This window comes from Macaca mulatta, chromosome 9 (assembly GCF_049350105.2).
Source record: "Macaca mulatta isolate MMU2019108-1 chromosome 9, T2T-MMU8v2.0, whole genome shotgun sequence".
NCBI classification, from domain to species: Eukaryota; Metazoa; Chordata; class Mammalia; order Primates; family Cercopithecidae; genus Macaca; species Macaca mulatta.
In genome coordinates, this window is record NC_133414.1 from 52,688,171 (window position 1) to 52,707,795 (window position 19,625).

Consider the following 19,625-nt stretch of genomic DNA (forward strand, 5'->3'; position numbering starts at 1 on the left):
TACATCAAAAAGGCCTCTTTAGAATCAAGAGACAACCTATAGAATGGAAGAAATATTTGCCACCTATACATATGACCAGGGTTTAATACCCAAAATAAGAAACTCAAACAACTCAGTAGCAAAAAAACAAAACAAACAAACAAACAAACAAAAACACCAAATAATTTAAAATGGGCAAAAGAACTTAATAAATACTTCTCAACAAAATAAAATAAGCATGGCCAATGAGTACATAAAAAAAGTTCAATGTCACTAATCCTCAGGAAAATGCAAATCAAAACCATGAGATCTAACTATACACCTGTTATTCATCCAGTATATACTGAACTTTGCCAATAGAACACTTGGCTTTTGGAAAACAGTTCCCCTCACAATTACTTTACCTTGAATATTTTTGTTTAAATTAAAAAACCCAAATAATTTAAAAATTGGCAAAATGAACCTAATAAATACTTCTCAACAAAATAAAATAAACACAGCCAATGAGTACATAAAAAAAGTTCAATGTCACTAATCCTCAGGAAAATGCAAATCAAAACCATGAGATCTAACCTTACACCTGTTATTCATCTAGTATATGCTGAACTTTGCCCATAGAATAATTGGCTTTTGGAAAACAGTTCCCCTCACAATTACTTTACCTTGAATATTTTTCTTCTTGTAGTTAAACAACTGATGTTCATCTGTGGTTTTTGTAGTGTACATTGAAATAATGGGCAGAATCTCAGCATGGAAGGAAGAGAAGTTTATCTTTCCTCCTTCTTGCTTCCAGAGCCATCTGCTCAGACTTCCTGAGCTTTCTCATTCATGAGATGGATGTCCTCAATAACCTTCACAATTCAGTGTGTGGTCATTTCAAATTGACACTTCCAGAGTGACACTTCCAGAGTGACACCTGGAAGCATGACATAAAGGGGAAAAAGACATTTGTCAAATAAAAAATGAAAATGTGGCCAGGCATGCTGACCCACGCCTGTCATCCTAGCACTTTTAGAGGCCAAGGTGGACAGATCACTTGAGCTCAGGAGTTCAAGACCAGCCTGGTCAATATAGGAAGACCCCTGTCTCTACAAAAAATTAGCTGGGCATGGTGGTACACACCTGTGATCCCCGCTACTCAGTAGGCTAAGGTGGGAGGATCACCTGAACCCAGGACATGGAGTTTGCAGCGAGCCAAGATCACACCACTGCATACCAGCCTGGATGACAGAGTGAGACCCTGCCTCAAAAAATAAATACACGAATAAAAATAAAAACGTAAGGGGAATGAGAAAGGCAGAAACTCGGTTCTAGTTTTGTTACGTGGAACAAACATACCAGTTTTAGTCAAATATTTGCCACCTTTATAGCAGAATATTTTGTTATGTAAGTTCTATTTTCCCCTTTGATTTATAAGAAACCCTGACAATTAATGAGATGGCAGCTATTAGTATCCTAGATAATTTGCTGAGGGTCTACTAATCCTTTCAATATGGCCAGTGTTCCTGAGTGAAGCAGCAGCATGCCTGCTTTTCCCTGGTTTCCCCAACTGAGTAAAATTTCATGAAAGCAATTCCTCACCAACATAAAGAAAGTTCCCTAAGCCAGATAAAGTAATCCTTCCAATCCCTTCTTTAGGAGATAATGTGGATTACAGGGAAGTAGTAGGTATGAGTGGGCTAAGAAATTGTTGGGTAATAAAAATAATTTTTTTTTCTTTTAGGCAAGGAAGCAATTTATAAAACCAAGATTAAAATAAAGAAATATATGCTGCCATTGCTAAATTCCTGAGAAAAGGCAAAGAGGTTGATGAGATAGAAGTGTAAAACACAGAAACAGGCTGGACTTGGTGGCTCACACCTGTAATCCTAGCACTCTGGGAGACCAAGGCAGGTGGATTGCCTGAGCTCAGGTGTTAGAGACCAACCTGGGCACCCTGGTGATACCCTGAGTCTATTAAAAATACATAAAATTACCTTGGTGTGGTGGTGCGCACCTGTAGTCCCAGCTACTCCGGAGGCTGAGGCATGAGAATCACTTGAACCTGGAGACAGAGGTTGCAGTGAGCTGAGATTGCACCACTGCACTCCAGCCTGGGTGACAGATCAAGACTTTGTCTCAAAAAATATAAAAAATTAAAACTAAAAAAAGGACAAGCACAGAAACAAAACAATAAAGAACATTAAGATTTATAATAAAGTTTATGATAAAAGAGTACTAAAAATACTTTTCACCAGAATATATAAAGAAGTCTTACAACTCAACAACAGAAAGACCATCAATTAAAACATGGTCAATGAATCTGATTAGGTATTTTACCAAAGAAGACAGACAGTGGCCGGCCGCAGTAGCTCATGCCTGTAATCCCAGCACTTTGGGAGGCCAAGGTGGGCAGATCACCTGAGGTTGGGAGTTCAAGATCAGCCTGACCAACATAGAGAAACCCCATCTGAACTAAAACTACAAAATTAGCTTGGCATGGTGGCGCATGCTGGTAATCCCAGCTACTTGGGAAGCTGAGGCAGGAGAATCGCTTGAACCCGGGAGGTGGAGGTTGTGGTGAGTCAAAGTCGCGCCATTGCACTCCAGCCTGGGCAACAAGAGCGAAACTCCATTTCAAAACAAACAAACAAACAAACAAAACAAAGAAGACAGACAAATGCCATTAACCATCTGAAAAGATGTTCAACATCATTAGTCATTAGGGAAATGCAAATCAAAACCACAATAAGAACACTTCACACCTCTATAATGCCTATAATCAAAAAGACACACACAAAAAAGTATAGGCAAGGATGTGGAGAAATTGGAACACTCATACACTCATACACTGCTGGTGGGAATGTAAAATTGGATAGCTGCTTTGAAAAACAGTCTTATAGTTCCTCAAAAGATTAAAACCAGTTGCCCTATGACTCAAAAATTGTACTCCTGGATATTCACCCAAGAGGAACATATGTCCACAATGGAGTTCATAGCAACATCACTCATAATAGTCAAAACTTGTAAACAACCCAATGTCCATCAACTGATAAATAAAATGTGATAAACCTCTACAATAGAATATTACTTAGCAATAAGAAAAAAATAAAGTTACTGGCTGGGCATGATGGCTCACGTCTTTAATCTCAGCACTTTGGGAGGCTGAGGTGAGAGGATTGCTTGAGCCCAAGAGTTCAAGACCACCTCAGGCAACATGGCGAAACCCCAGCTCTTCAAAAACTACAAAAAATTTAGCTGGGTCATGGTGGCGCATACCTATGATCCAAACTACTCAGGAAGCTGAGGTGGGAAGATCACTTGAGCCCAGGAGATAAAGGTTACAATGAGCCAAAATCAAGCCACTGCACCCCAGGCTGGGCAATGGAGTGAGGCCTGTCTGAAAAAAATAAAAACTAAAAATTAAAAAAATTACTGATTCATGCTACCATATAGATAACTCTTAAAAAATTATGTTAGGTGAAATGAGCCAGACACAAAAGGACAAATATCAGGTGATTCCACTTATATGAGGTACCTGCGATAGGCAAATTCATAGAGACAGAAAGCAAAATAGAGGTTACCAGAAGCTAGGGGATGGATGATGGGGATTTATTATTTAATTGGTACAGACAGTCTCTGTTTGGGATGATGAAAAAATTCCAGAAGTAAATAGAAGTGATGCTTGCACAGCATTGTAAGTGTACTTAATGTCACTAAGTTGTACATTTTAAAGTGGTTAAAATGGTACATTTTAGGTTATATATGTTTTGCCAGAATTTTAAAAAATAATTGACAAAGTTTAGACAATTTTAAAGAGAGCACAAGATTTGCAGTTAACCTAAAAAATTCATGAAAGAACTGCATTTTAAGATTAATTTTAATAAATTTAACCTTTGCAAGCCAATTAATGATATCACCATCTTAACAAACTAAAAAGAAAAACCATATGATTATCTAGTAGATGCAGAAAATTTGACAAAATTCAACATCCACTACCCATTTTTTAAAAAAATATCAGCAAAGTAAGGATACAAGAGATTTTCCTCAACATGTTAAAGGACATCTTTAAGATATCTGCAGCAGGACTTTGTGAGACCGAGGCAGGTGGATTGCTTGAGCTCAGGAGTACTAGAATAGCCTAGGCAACATGGTGAAACCCTGTCTCTACAAAAAATCACAAAAATTATCTGGATGTGGTGGCACACACCTATAGTCCCAGCAACTCAGGAGGCTGAGGTGAGAAGATTCCTTGAGCCTAGGAGGAAGAGGTTGCAGTAAACCAAGATTGTGCCACTGCATTCTGACCTGGATGACAGAGTGAGAACCTGCCTCAAAATAAAATAAAATAAAATAAAATAAGTTATTTGCAGCTAACATCCTATGTAATGAGGAAAGTCTGAATGGTTTTCCCTCAGATCAAGAATGAGACAGGAATTTCAGTTCTTCCCTCTTCTATTCAACATTGTACTGGAGGTTCTAGCCACTGTAATCATTTCTGAAAGCTGGGCATGGTGGGGCACGCCTGTAATCCCAGCTACTCAGGAGGCTGAGGCAGAAGAATTGCTTGAATCCGGAAAGCAGATGTTGCAGTGAGACAAGATCGTGCCACTGCACTCCAGCCTGGTGACGGAGCAAGACTCCATCAAAAAAAGAAAGAAAGAAAGAGAGAGAGAGAAAGAAAGAAGAAAAAAAAGATCCCATCAAAAAGTGGGCTAAGGACATGAATAGACAATTCTGAAAAGATGGACAAGTGTCCAACAAAGATATGAAAAATGCACAGCGTCACTAATGATCAGGGAAATGCAAATCAAAACCACAATGAGATACCACTTTACTCCTTCAAGAATGCACACAATAAAAAACTAATAGATGTTGGCATGGATATGATGAAAAGGGAACACTTCTACACTGCTAGTGGGAATGTAAACTAGTACAACCACTATGGAAAACAGTGTGGAGATTCCCTAAAGAACTAAAAGTAAAACCATCGTTTGATCCAGCAATCCCATTACTATCTACCCAGAGGAAAAGAAGTCATTACATGAAAAGAGATTTGCACATACCTGTTTATAGCAGCACAGTTTGCAGTTGCAAAAATGTGTCACACACACACACACACACAGACACACACACGCTATGGACTACTACTCAGCCACAAAAAGGAATGAATTAATGGCACTCACAGCAACCTAGATAGGATTGGAGACTATTATTCTAAGTGAGGTAACTCAGGAATGGAAAACCAAACATCCTAAGTTTTCACTCATAATTGGGAGCTAAGCTATGAGGATGCAAAGGCATAAGAATGACAAAGTGGTAATCCCGGCACTTTGGGAGGCCGAGACGGGTGCATCACGAAGTCAGGATATCGAGACCATCCTGACTAACATGGTGAAACCCTGTCTCTACTAAAAATACAAAAAATTAGCTGGGCGTGGTGGCACACGCCTGTAGTCCCAACTACTTGGGAGGCTGAGGCAGGAGAATTGTTTGAACCCAGGAGACGGAGGTCTCAGTGAGCTGAGATCACGCCACTGCACTCCAACCTAGGTGACAGAGCGAGACTCCGTCTCAAAAAACAACACACAAAAAAATGACACAGTGAACTTTGGAGACTTTGGGGAAAGAGTGGGAAGGGGGTGAGAGATAGGAGACTACAAATCGGGTTGTGTGTATACTGCTTGGGTGATGGGGGCACCAAAATCTCACAAATCACTGCTAAAGAAATCACTCGTGTAACCAAATACCACCTGTTCCCCCAAAAACCTATAGAAATTAAAAATAAATACAAATGTTTAAAGGAGAAAGGAAAGGAAAAAGGAAGGGAACTGAAAGACATCCAGATTGGAAAGAAAGAAGTAAAACTCTTTTTATTCATAGATACTGTCTTCTAAGCTTCAGCAGCTTTTCAATACTCAACTCAATAAATCCAGAATGCTCAATAAAATTCATTAAAAAGCGACTTAAACTAATAAATGAGTTTTGCAAAGTTGCAAGATAGAAGATCAAGATACAAAATCAAGTGTGTTTCTCTACATTAGGAATAAAAATTAAGAAATTGACATTTTTGAAATAATACTATTTATCATAGCATTAAAATATAAAATGCTTATGGGTACATCTGAAAAGCTATGTGAAAGACCTGTACAATTAAAACCAAAAAATATTTCTGAGAAAATTTTTTGAAAAAACAAAGGAGGCTGGGCGCTGCGGCTCATGCCTGTAATCCCAGCACTTTGGGAGGCCGAGGCAGGTGGATCACGAGGTCAGGAGATCAATACCATCCTGGATAACACGGTGAAACCCCGTCTCTACTAAAAATACAAAAAAATATAAAATTAGCCGGGCATGGCGGTGTGTGCCTGTAGTCCCAGCTGCTGGGGAGGCTGAGGCAGGAGAATGGCGTGAACCCAGGAGGTGGAGTGAAACCCACCCATTATTATTTTGTCTTTGGAAAACTCCAGCTCCTTCATGGTAACCTTTTCTTTTCCATCAACAGCTACGTTTAATGCAGCCTGGTTCACAAGATTCTCCAACTCTGCTCCAGAAAAGCCAGTAGTACCTCGAGCTATAATTTCTGGATCAATGGCTAATGTAAAAAGAGAACACAACACTAAAAGTCCAAAACAGGTAAAAAGAAGCTCTTCACAAAGAACTCACATTCTGGCTGGGTGCAGTGGTTCATGCCTGTAATCCCAGCACTTTGGGACGCTGAGGCGGGTGGATCACCTGAGGTTAGGAGTTTGGACCAGCCTGGCCAACATGGTGAAACCCCGTCTCTACTAAAAATACAAAAATTAGCTTACCGTGGTGGTGTGCACCTGTAATGCCAGCTACTTGGGAGGCTGAGGCAGGAGAATCACTTGAACCCCGGAGGCAGAGGTTGCAGTGAGCCGAGATCGCACGGTTGCACTCTAGCCTGGGCAAAAAGAACGAAACATTGTCTCAAAACAAAACAAAACAGAAACAAAACAAAACAAAACACAAACGCAAAAAAACAAAAACAAAAAACTCACCTTCTGAGGGAAAAAAAGAAAATAGCTAGCTATAGCTATTCTGAGCCATAGTTTAGACATTTTTTCTCTGAATTTCATCTGGAAATACTTACTTTGGACATAAAAGGTGCCCTAATTATAGGAAACATATATAGTTCAATGAATTGATCCAGCTATCTCTGAAACTACTGCAGCTTTAATAATTTCATTTATTACTAAAATGGGTAATACATCTTCATATGTTTTGTTTTATAATTTGCATTCTTCTCTTTTGGCCCCATACTGACTATATCATGAGCTACTGTTTCTGAAGCTTTTTCTGTTATTTTGCATTTTACATTCATTTTAGAAAATATGTATATACATATATATTTCCTCAAATATTATCTGTCTGAATACTCTAAAAAAACCTTTCTTTAGAATCAGGGTTCAAAATAATAGAATCTCCTGGATACACAATAACTAAGGAATGGACTTTTAAATGAACATACTAATGGTAAAAAAACAGACGATAAAAATGAACTGGTCTTTTAATATTAATACATTTACCCTGAAAGGAGCACACACAGGGTGAGTTGTGTATCACCACTTTATAGAAATGATAATGTTTGTTTCGATATAATTAGACTTATATTGATCGAACTTTATTTTATTGAGATACCATTTCAAAATTTCTGTTCGACCTTTTACATCTGTCCTTGGAACTGTAACCTGCATGTCAAAACGACCAGGAAGTATTAAGGTACTACAGGAATAATGTAAAAGGAAAATATAAATTAATAAACTGATGATGCTAAAGCTCAGATTCAACAGGACTGACACCCTAATGACATGAGTGGGAAGCCAAGGGCAGCCAGAGAACAGATGGAGTTTTGTACGTAAATATTCAGATAATTCCTTTTGAAACAAGGCTCAAGTAACAGTGTCAATAACCAGAAGGCAGAACAAGGCTCATTTAGATACATGTGTGTACCTAGATAGCCTACCCCTCAGAAACAAAGGCATGAAAGCAGCTCAGTTCAGGAACAAATAATTCCACAAAAAATTGTTATGAGAAGCACACATCTAAGTGTGTGGTTAGACTTGTACGGAATGTTAGACTAAGTACAGAATGTTAGACTAGAGTCTTAGGCAGTGACAAACTAGTGATCAAATAAAAATATGAATAACTTGTACAATAAATTTTTTTCATAGTAACTTTAAACCTAGTTATAATGCTACAGTGAATTTATTTTAAAAATGCTGTCTACATAAAACTTTTGTGACATATAACAAAGAAATATTTTAACAGTTTTATTGAGATGTAATTCACATAACAGAATTTAAAGTGGATACTTCAGTGGTTTTTAATATATTCAGAATTGTACAACCATCAGCACAATCTAATTTTAGAATATTCCCATCCCCACAAAGAAATCCCATATCAAGTGGCAGCCATTCGCCACTCTCCCTAACCTCTGGTAACAGCTAATCTAATTTGTCTCTGTGGATTTTCTTATTCTGGACATTGCCTATAAATGGAATCATATAATATGATGTTTTGCAATGGACTTCTTTTAGCATAATTTTGTAGCATGTAAACAGCACTTCACAAAAATCTTCTTTTAATACTTACTTATCTAATGCCTCTGGGAAGTTTGTGGCTCCTATTATGATAAGTCCTTCATTGGGTTGACAACTACATAGGAAAATATGTAATATTTTCACTAACATTGAAGCACAGCACACATGTAGAAATGCTCTACACAAAACATTTTTTTTTTTTTTTTTTGAGACTAGGACTCCCTTTGTGGCCTAAGTTGGAGTGCACGAGTACCTTCATAGCTCACTGTAGCCTCAAATTTCTGGGAAGAAGTGATCCTTCTGCCTCAACTTCTCAAGTAGCTGGAACAACAGGCACATGCCACCATACCTGACTAATTTATTTTTATTTTTTATTTATTTTAAAAAATTTTCTCCCCAATTTCTAGGTACAAGCCACTGACTATTTTCTTTCTTTCTTTTTCTTTTTTGAGATGGAGTCTCTCTCTTGTCACCCAGGCTGGAGTGTAGTGGCGCGATCTCTGCTCACTGCAAGCTCCACCTCCTGGGTTCAATGCCATTCTTGTGCCTCAGCCTCCTGAGTACCTGGGACTACAGGCGTCTGCCACCACGCCCAGCTAATTTTTTTTTTTTTTTTGTATTTTTAGTAGAGACGGGGTTTCACTATGTTAGCCAGGATGGTCTCAATCTCCTGACCTCATGATCCGCCTGCTAAGAAAAGAGACTAACACCACCAGTCATCTGTGGCTACATATCTTCACAATCATCTGGTCTATGTAGGAAAAGATAACCTAATATAAAAAAGTTTAGGTGCCTGGTTAATTTTTGAAAAAATTACTTTCAAGCATACCAATTCAAATTATTCGCTCCTGGGCTTCCTATGTAGTTTCAAAATGTCTTATATTGACTTTTAAGACACTTCGTTCAAAACAACATCAACTCTTGCTTTTTACATTATAAACATTGAGGTAAGCTTTAAACCTGCCACAACATTAAAAGCTAGTCATAAACTGTGTAGAAACAAGTGTATTTCTTCAAATAGACTACTAGTCTCAGCTTGAATCACTGTTTTTCTATCTTAAGTACAACAACAAATGAAAAAGAATATAAATACCACAAATTAAATGAGTTGATATTCAAATATCCAATTAGTAGTGAAAACAATACAATAATGAGAGAAAAAGCTTGTCTTGATTTCTTGCTTGAGGGACTACTCTGTTTCCTATATACATCACATTTTTCATATCTCTAGATATGAAATGCCTTATGGAAATAATTTGCATAAGACCACTTCTACATATATCAAATGCTGGGAGGCATCACCATATTCTAAGACAAAAGGAGACTCAATTACCCATCCATTTCAGCAAGAAGTTGATTTATGGTCTGCCTTAAATATGGATGCATTGAGATTCAATTCTCTTCCCACCAACAGAATCTAATTCCTCAATAAATGTAACACAAGGAACATTCGCATTTCTTCCCCTAAGACAACAAAAAAGATTCAAATAAGCTGAAAGAAGTTAACAGTTTTGAACAAGATAAATATTAAAATTCTATAAAACTGTCAAAAGCCAACAAAAATATTCATTGTAAGAAAATACACAAAAGGAGGTCAATTTTTACTGATTTAAGAATAGTAGCTTCGGGAGGAAAAAAAAAAAACTATACCAAAGAAAATGATTTAAAATAAAAGCAATTAGGCATTCATTCTTCCTAGATATACAAATATCATATACAATTAGGTTTGAAGCTTATTACTCCCTAATTCCATACTATAAAATTGATGAATAAAATGAAAAAAAAAAAAAACCTAAGAGATTTTTGGTAGCCTCCAACCTCATTTTGCACTTCCACTAGCTCTTTCAATAATTCATATATTAAGCTATCCAAATCAAGATCCCACAGTTGCTATTTTAGCTATCAAAACTAATTAGCATGCAAAGCTAGAGGCCCCAAAAAATAGAAATTAAAAAAAGGAAAAAGAAAAGTAATTATCAAAGAAAGGGGAAGATACACACTTCCCTTAAAATTAACAAAATTTAGTATTGTATGAAAGATACATCAAAATGTACTAAAAAGATTTCTGATACTGCTGACTCCCACACCACAAACATCTCATCAAATTTGGATCTAGAAGCATAATAAAAAGGAACATCAGCTTCTCCTGCTCAGGAAGTGACTTTCTAGTCCCTGGGAGTCCAACTAAAAGAATTCCTAAAAGAAAACAAAACAAGAATGATTCAAAGTATTTTTAAAAAATCCCCCGATATGAACCTATAAAACAAATAGTTATTCATTTATATAATTTTCAGGTTAAGGTCATAACAATAAGCAAGATTTTGAAACACAGTAAACCATACTTGTGTCTGCTATAGGTTCACTTCAGAATCTTGTCCAAAATTAATTTTCCTGTATCATGTAAGTATTGTTTACATACCAACAACAGACATGACAGGGAGAACCTTGAGGCAAAAAAATACAAACCCTTTTATCAATAAATAAGTAAGATAAAAATTCAAGTAGAAATAGATTAAAAGACTAAACAATCAAATGCAATTCATGAATCTTGAATTGACAATATGATATTAAGGAAATAGTGTTAATTTTCTTTGGTGGGATAAGATTATTATGTTTATTTAGGACACTGTCCTTATTCTTAGGTGATGTATAATGAAGTCTTTAGATGTCAAGTAGTTGATGTCTATAGTTTTCTCTCAAATGTTTGGAGGGGGAAACACACACATATACAGAAAGCAAATATGACAAAATGTTAACAATTGTTTAGTCTAAGTTGGTAGGATATGGACGTTAATTGTACTGTTCTTTCAAGGTTTTCCATATGTTTGAAAATTTTCATAATATCATAATAATTTTCACATGTTAGAAAAACAGAATTGCCTGATTTGTATGTTTTTGTAAATATACATATTACATTTAAAAAGCAACAAAACTTCTTTACATACATGTTTGCTGCATTTTAACATTAAAAAATTACAGTAAAGAAAGCTCAAGCTCAAAGATAGCTTTATGACTATTCTAGTATTGTCATGTTTCAGTGATACTTAACTGGTTTAAATCATATTAATTTCTGTGGATTACATCTTGGTATCTGAAGATTTTTCTACAAATTTATACTACTCAAATTTTCTACAAATTTAAAATACTCCTTGTGATTAGAAAGAGGAAGAGTGAGGCCGGGTGCAGTGGCTCAGGCCTGTAATCCCAGCACTTAGCGGGGTCGAGGCGGGTGGATCACGAGGTCGGGGGACTGGCTAACATGGTGAAATCCCGTCTCTACTAAAACCACAAAAAATTAGCCAGGGTTGGTGGCGGGCACCTGTACTCCCAGCTACTTAGGAGGCTGAGGCGGGAGAATGGCGTGAATTCGGCAGGGGGAGCTTGCAGTGAGCGGAGATCGTGCCACTGCACTCCAGCCTGGGCGACAGTGCGAGACTCTGTCAAAAAAAAAAAAAAAAAAAGGAAAGAAAGAAAAGAAAAAAAAGAGGAGGAGAGTAGGTCGGTCACGTGGCTCACGCCTATAATCCCAGCAATTTGGGAAGTCGAGGCTAGTGGATCACCTGAGGTCGAGAGTTCAAGACCAGCCTGACCAATATGGAGAAACCCCGTTTCTTTCTACTGAAAAAAAAAAAAAAAATACCCGGGCATGGTGGAGCATGCCTGTAATCCCAGCTACTCGGGAGGCTTGAGGCAGGAGACTCACTTGAATCCGGGAGGGGGAGGTTGCAGTGAGCCGAGATCGCATCATTGTACTCCAGCCTGGGAAACAAGAACCAAACTCCGTCTCAAAAAAAAAAAAAAAAAAAAAAAAAAAAAGGCGGGGAGGAGTGTAACTATTAATACTTCTGTGGTTTTAAACATTCACTCCGTGATGTGATAGCACTGCTTTAATAAATGTGCCCTAAATTAGCAAAGGTTCCTTGCAGATAATTTCATACACTGCTGTATTCTCACTAGAGATAGGTGGCTGTATAAAAACAAGCATTAAAAAGGAGTGTCATCCTTTAACTCAGCAACTCCATTTCTAGAAATGTAGTCTAAGGAATAATTAAACATGAAGGCAAAGCCTTGAATTAAGATGATCACCACAGTACTATTTTTAATGGCAAAAGACTGGAAACCAAATAAAAATTGAATATAAATGGTTAAATTGTGATACAACCATAAATTAGAAGGATACTATGAAGTCATTAAAAACCATGTTAACCATGAGAAAACATCAGACAAAGCCAAACTGAAAACATTCTATAAATAATTAGGCAAGTACTCTTTCAATTATAAAAAGCATGATTAATCCTCTTCTCCCCACTCCCTCACAAAAAGGCTAAGGAATTGTTTCATTAAAACAAACAAACAATAAAAATCTAAATGTTATATGTGATCCTGGATTGGGTCTTCAACTGGGGAAGAGGGTAAGGATCAGGGTAACACTACAACGGATATAGACTGTAAATTTCATAATGGTTTTGTAGATATGTTAAATGTCTTTTTTGTGTTGTTGTTTTTTGAGATGGAGTCTCAATCTGTCCCCCAGGCTGGAGTACAGTGGCTCAGTCTTGGCTCACTGCAACCTCCACTTCCTAGGTTCAAGCAATTCTCTCGCCTCAGCCTCCCGAGTAGCTGGGATTACAGGCACCTGCAACCAAGCCCGGCTATTTTTTTTTTTTTTTTTTGTATTTTTAGTAGAGACGGGTTTTCACCATATTGGTCAGGCTGGTTAGAACTCCAATGGCCCCTGGTTCAAGACCAGACTGGTCTTGAACTCCTGACCTCAAGCAATCCATCTGCCTCCACCTCCCAAAATGCTGGAATTATAGGTGTGAGCCACCACACCCAGCTAATGTCCTAATTTTCGTATTACTCTGGAGTTATGTAAAAGAATACACTTAGGGGTGACTATGTTTACAATTTACTCTCAAATAGTTAAAAATTTATTTACTGACAAATAATTTTTATATTTATATATGTGTAAAGAGACAAAGTGAATGATTTTTATAAGGGAGCTAGGTTGAGCGCACTGGCTCATGCCTGCAGTCCTAGTATTTCGGGAGGCCAAAGTGGGTGGATCGCTTGAGCCCAGGAGTTCAAGAGGAGCCTGGGCAATATGGAGTAATCTCATCTTTACAAAAAATACAAAAATTAACCGGCATGGTGGTGTGTGCCTGTGGTCCCAGCTACTTGGGAGGGTCACCTGAATTCAGGAGGTCATGGCTACAGTGAGCCATGATTGCATCACTGTACTCAAGCCCGAATCTAAAAAAAAAAGAACTAAATATTAAAAATGTGTGAGTCTAGGTCAAGGATATGAGGAGCAATCTATGTACTATTGTTGTAACTTAAAGTCTGAAATTATATAAAAATTTGCAGTTACAAAAAAAAAGCTGTGGAATTTGTTCAGAATGATCATCCATTTTGTAAAATAGCAATTAAGACTTAAACTTCAATCAGTTAAAATTATATTAGTGATATATTACAGGGTTTTTTTTAACATCAAATCATGGGAAAGAAAAGATATCTTACCTTTCAGAAGTTTACCTCCAAGAACCGTAAATTTTTGTGAATTTTTCAAGAATTCAACAACTTCCTGTAATTCTTGTTTAGCTTCCTCCACCTAAAGTGACACAATTTTTCAAATAACTTTAGATAATGGATACATTTGGTTAGATTATCAAGGCTTCTCTTTTGAAAATCATAAATTTAATTTGGATATGGAATTAACCTGGCCTTCTTTATTTCAGTGAAAGAAGTACACAAAAATGGCCCCTTATAAAACACACAAAGGATTTTCCCCTGACCATTATTTCCAGTTATGCAAAATCTCCTTACTATCCCCAAAAAATCATTCTGAATTTTCGTTTTCTCAGTGAGAAAACAAAAGTCAAATACGTTGGGCATAGTTAAAAATAAACTACCTAATGAGGAGCAGACTTAAACATGAAACATATCTTTATGCCAAAGGGCATTCCAAAAATGTACAATTATTGTCATGATTCACTTATTATTTCAAGAAAAAGTCCCAGACGTATTTCCAGGAAATATTATACTTATTAAAGAGCAAAGTTAGGTTTTTTTTGTTAGACTTGGAATGGTCTTTGAAAGTTATTCTGATTAAACCATTAATTAAAAATTTACTAATGTTGTCGGGCGTGGTGGCTCACGACTGTAATCCCAACACTTCGGGAGGCTGAGGTGGGTAGATCACGAGGTCAGGAGTTCAAGATCAGCCTGGCCAAGATGGAGAAACCCCGTCTCTACTAAAAATACCAAAAAAAAAAAAAAAAGAAAAAAAAATTAGCTGGGCTTGGTGGTGGGCACCTGTAATCCCAGCTACTCAGGATGCTAAGGTAGAGAATTGCTTGAACCCTGGCGGTGGAGGTTGCAGTGAGCCAAGATCACACCACTGCACTCCAGTCTGGGTGACAAAGTGAGACACCATCTCAAAAAAAAAAAAAATTACTAACATTTTAATCAAGTTAATGGTTAAAAATAAAGCATTTTCTTTTCACAGAGTGTGTGTATATATATGTGTGTGTGTGTGTGTGTATATGTGTGTGTATATATATATACACACACATACACACACACACACACACACACACGCATATATATATATATATATGAAAGCTTTGCCCATTCCTAGGTCCAGAAGTGTGTACATATGTTCACCAAGAGATGTGTACAAGAATATTCACACCAGCTCTATTGGAGCCAAAAACTAGAAATAACCTGAATGTCCACCTAAAGTAGTATAATTGCACAGTGTTGTGGTATTTGTATAATGGAATACTATGCAATAAGGATAAATAAACCACAGCTCAAATAACTGATGGATCTCACAAACATCATGTTGAATAAAAGAAGCCTCAGTCAGGTGTGGTGGCTCATATCTGTAATCCCAGCACTTTGGGAGGCCAAGGCAGGCAGATCATGAGGTCAGAAGTTTGAGACCAGCCTTGCCAACATGGTGAAACCCTGCCTCTACTAAAGGTACAAAAATTAGTCAGGCTTGGTGGCAGGCACCTGTAATCCCAGCTACCTGGGGGACTGAGGCAGGAGAATCGCTTGAACCCAAGAGGTGGAGGTTGCAATGAGCCAAGATTGCGCCACTGCACTCCAGCCTGGGTGACAGGGCAAGACTCTATCCAAAAAATAAAAATTAAAAAAAAGCGTCATACAAAAGAAGATATTCTATATGGATTACATTTATCAAAATCCAAAAACAGGCAAAATTCATGTGTGGTATTAGATAGGAAAGTGTCCCTAGGTAGGGAAGACGGTAACCAGAAGGAGGCATCAGGGAGGTTCTGGGCTTCTGATAATGCTCTGTTTCTTGAGCTGGATACCTATAACACAGACACTTTTTGAAAATTTATGCACCTTGGTGTGAATTTGTTAAACTTCAATGAGATTTATGGTCAAAAAAAAAAAAAGACTTGGCTGGTTTATTAAAAGACAACTTGAAAGATAATATCCATGTGCTAAAAGAAGACTAAAATACATTTGGTCAAAATAATAGATACAATGCCAATTTTAAGTTGTAGGGATAAAGGAGAAGAGATTAAACATAATTTACTATTCAAATAAACTATATTATCTCCCCAAATTCTGCGGCAAGAGAATTCTCACTTGAGGAACGTAAGATCTATCAAGGAAAATAGTTAATGGGATCAAGGTAACGAATCAAGTTATTAAAAGCCCTTATTAATATTTAAGGCTATATATACAAGTATGCCTATATATTCAGAAATTCTAGGCAAGGAAACGATATTCCTATACAAGCTCTTTGATATTTGGTAAAAATTTGAACACAGGAACTACGTAATGGCAAAGCTGTTCTGATAAATGCTATTGAATTTGCTCTATATAAATTTAGGTCTTATGACAATTATAAAATTAATTCATTTTAGCATGGAAAACTTTGTAGGATCTATCTTAATTGTGATGTCTACTTTCATTATGCTTAGTCATCAGCATGGTTTTAGTTTAGTACTCAGAAATCCCCACATTCCAGGACAAGCGTGGTGGCTCATGCCTATTACCCCAGAACTTTCTGAGGCTGAGACGGAAGGTTTGCCTGAGCTCAGGAGTTTGAGACCAGCCTGGACAACAAAGTGAGACTCTGTCTCTACAAAAAAAAAAAAAAAAAAAAGGAAAAAATCAGCTGGGCCCGATGCCTCTCACACCTATAATCCCAGCACTTTAGGATGAAAAGATGGGTGGATCACTTGAACTCAGGAGATCAAAACCAACCTGGGCAACACAGCTAAATCCCGACTCTACAAAAAAAGTACAAAAATTAGCCAGGCGTAGGGGCACACATCTGAAATCACAGTCACCTGGGAGGCTGAGGCAGGAGGATGGCTTGAGTCCAGGAGTAGAAGTGAGCTAAGATCACACCACTGCACTTCACCCTGGGTGACAGAGCCAGACACTGTCTAAAAAGAATAATAAAATTAAATTAAAAAATTAGCCAGGTGTGGTGATGCATGCCTGCGACCTCAGCTATAAGGGAGGCTAAGGCAGGAGTCTCACTTGAGTCCAGAAGGTCAAAGCTGCAGTGAGCCAAGATCACGCCATTTCACTCCAGCCTGGACCACAGAGCGAGACGCTGTCTCAAAAAAGAAAAAAATTATCTCATTCCAAAAGAAGTGTGGTATATTCAGTAAATAAGTATATACATTACAGGCAGAAAATAACAATGCCCTATCTGACCACAGCCTTAAAACAGGCTCAATTTAGAAAAGGCATGCAGACCTCAAACACAATGAGAAGAGCCCTCCACACTGATGATTGAAGGTTTCAAATAATCACTGCACCAACCTCTTCCTCAATTGTTCCCTTTATACAATTCCAACAGGGTTCATAACCATTTAAACTGGAAAGGAAAGGAAATAACTGCTTGGTGTAAAACTATCATAATGATTCCCAATTCCTTATTCCCCAATAGTCTAGGTTGAAAAAAACATGAGACACAAGTATGTAAAGAGGAAAAGCAGAAATAATAACATAACCAGTCTCTTCAGATTTGGAAGAGTCCTCAGATCACGTACTTCAGATCCCTCCTGCAGGAAGAATTTCTTCCAAAACTTTCCTGAAAGATAATTACCTAGCCACTAGAGATCTCAGAAATCAAATATAATAGAGCAGATGTAATGGCAAAGCACAGAGAAGAGCACGGTGTGGGACTAAAGTTCTGGAATTTATATGTGGAAGAGATAAAAGAAATAGAAAATCAGTAGAAAAAAAACATTTTGACTTGTATTGATGTAAATTCATGATCCCAAATTTCAAGTGAGCCCAACAGCTTTATTTCCCATTTCCATTCGTTCTCCTATTCCTACACAATTTACTTGCTCCGTAAATCACTCATTCCTCCTCTCGCAACCGTATTCTTTCTTCTCGTTACCTTGATTCTGTCAATTTCCACAACCCCCACCTACTAGTTTACCGACATTCCAACTTTATTTTGTACTATGAGATAAATTATCTGCGCTTCTCTGTCAAAAAATAAAAATCCAAGAATTGTTTGTAATCCTCTATTCCATCTCAATTCTTTTTACCTCTTGTAAACCCACTGCAGTCGGAATTTAACCCCTGCAACTCCATTAAAATTGCTCTTTATCAGGTACACCAGTGACCTACTGCTAAATCAAATGGTCAGTTCTCACTTGGCCCATCAATAGCATTTCACATTGCTGATCACTCCCCTCATCATAGAAATATTTTCTTCTAGGATACCTTTGTCACAACACTAGCAGTTCCTTCTTAGTCTTGGTTCCTGGCTTCTTCTCTCAGTCTTATGAACCTTCAAGTGTTCTATAGCTCAGTATTTAGACTCTCTTCTGGTTACACTTACTCCCTGGGTAATCTCATCTAAACATGTGTACTTAACATATATGTTAAATTAAACATGTTATATGTAAACTTATGTTATATGTTATATATATATAAACAACATATATAAGTATATGTAAAATTAAACATGTTATATATAAACATGTTATATATGTTATATATAATATGTTAAATATAAATATAACATATAAATATATATAAATGTAATCTCATATTTTTAATTCTAGCGTAGACCTATCCCATACCTCCCAAGTGGTATATCCAAGTTACTCAAGTTTTCATTTGTATCTCTCACATCTAACATACCTAAAACTAAATTTCCAACCTTTGTTCCCCAAATCTGCTCCACTCACAGCCTTTTAAATCCTCAATAAAGGCCGGGCGCAGTGCTCATAGCTGTAATCCCAGCACTTTGGGAGGCTGAGATGGGCGGATCACGAGGTCAGGAGTTTGAGATCAGCTTGGCCAACATGGTGAAACCCCATCTCTACTAAAAATACAAAAATTAGCCAGGCATGGTGGCAGGCACCTGTAATCCCAGCTACTCAAGAGGCTGAGGCAAGATAGTCGCTTGAACCTGGGAGGCAGAGGTTGCAGTGAGCTGAGATTGTGCCACTGCATTCCAGCCTGGGCGACAGGGCAAGACTCTATCTCAAAAAAAAAAAAAATTCTATTGGTTTTACTTTCAAAAATGAACAAATCAGATACTCTAATACCTCAGAACCTTTGCTCAATCTGTTCCTTTGGCCAGAAATGTTCTTGTCTCAGATAAATGCAGTTTATTCCATCTTCTCCTTCAGATTTTCTCTCAAATGTCACCTTCTCTATCAATCACACCCTGAACATTACATTTAAAACTATAATCTTTCTCCCAGAGCTCCTATTCCTCTTTACCCTGCTCTATTTTTTCCTCCATACATTTTTATTACCTTTTAACATACTCTACTAAATTCTTATATGACATATCAGTGTCCAGTTCCTGCTTTTAGAATTTAAACTCTATGAAGGCAAAGATTATTCTATTCCAGTAGCTAAAATAGGGTCTAGCACTTAATAGATACTATTAAATATTTAGGCCAGGTGTGGTGGCTCACACTTGTAAACCCAACACTTTGGGAGGTTGAGGTGGGTGGTTCATGAGGTCAGGAGATCGAGACCAACCTGGCTAACACGGTGAAGTCCTGTCTCTACTAAAAATACAAAAAATCAGCCAGGCGTGGTGGCGGGTGCTTGTAGTCCCCGTACTCAGGA

At 37.4% G+C, this 19,625-nt stretch overlaps 1 protein-coding gene across 1 annotated transcript; it reads right to left on the reverse strand.

Annotated features, from left to right (window-relative positions):
- Window positions 1-839: 839 nt before the first annotated feature.
- Window positions 840-9,905, reverse strand: LOC100424792 (ATP-dependent zinc metalloprotease YME1L1-like). The gene is made up of 5 exons (XM_077947961.1): window positions 9,853-9,905; window positions 8,572-8,634; window positions 7,589-7,701; window positions 6,395-6,550; window positions 840-895 (listed from the first exon to the last, which is right to left on the reverse strand). Exons 1-5 carry the CDS (start codon window positions 9,903-9,905, stop codon window positions 840-842), a joined length of 441 nt encoding a protein of 146 aa, XP_077804087.1.
- Between the last annotated feature and the right edge of the window lie 9,720 nt (window positions 9,906-19,625).

Coding starts and splice junctions, on each gene's coding strand:
- LOC100424792 (XM_077947961.1), bottom strand. CDS start 9,905: ATGCATCCATATTTAAGGCAGACCATAAATCAACTTCTTGCTGAAATG. Junction 8,635..9,852: donor CTTCTTGCTGAAATGGATGG/GTAATTGAGTCT, acceptor TTTCCTATGTAG/TTGTCAACCCAATGAAGGAC. Junction 896..6,394: donor CAAAGACAAAATAATAATGG/GTGGGTTTCACT, acceptor TCATGCTTCCAG/GTGTCACTCTGGAAGTGTCA.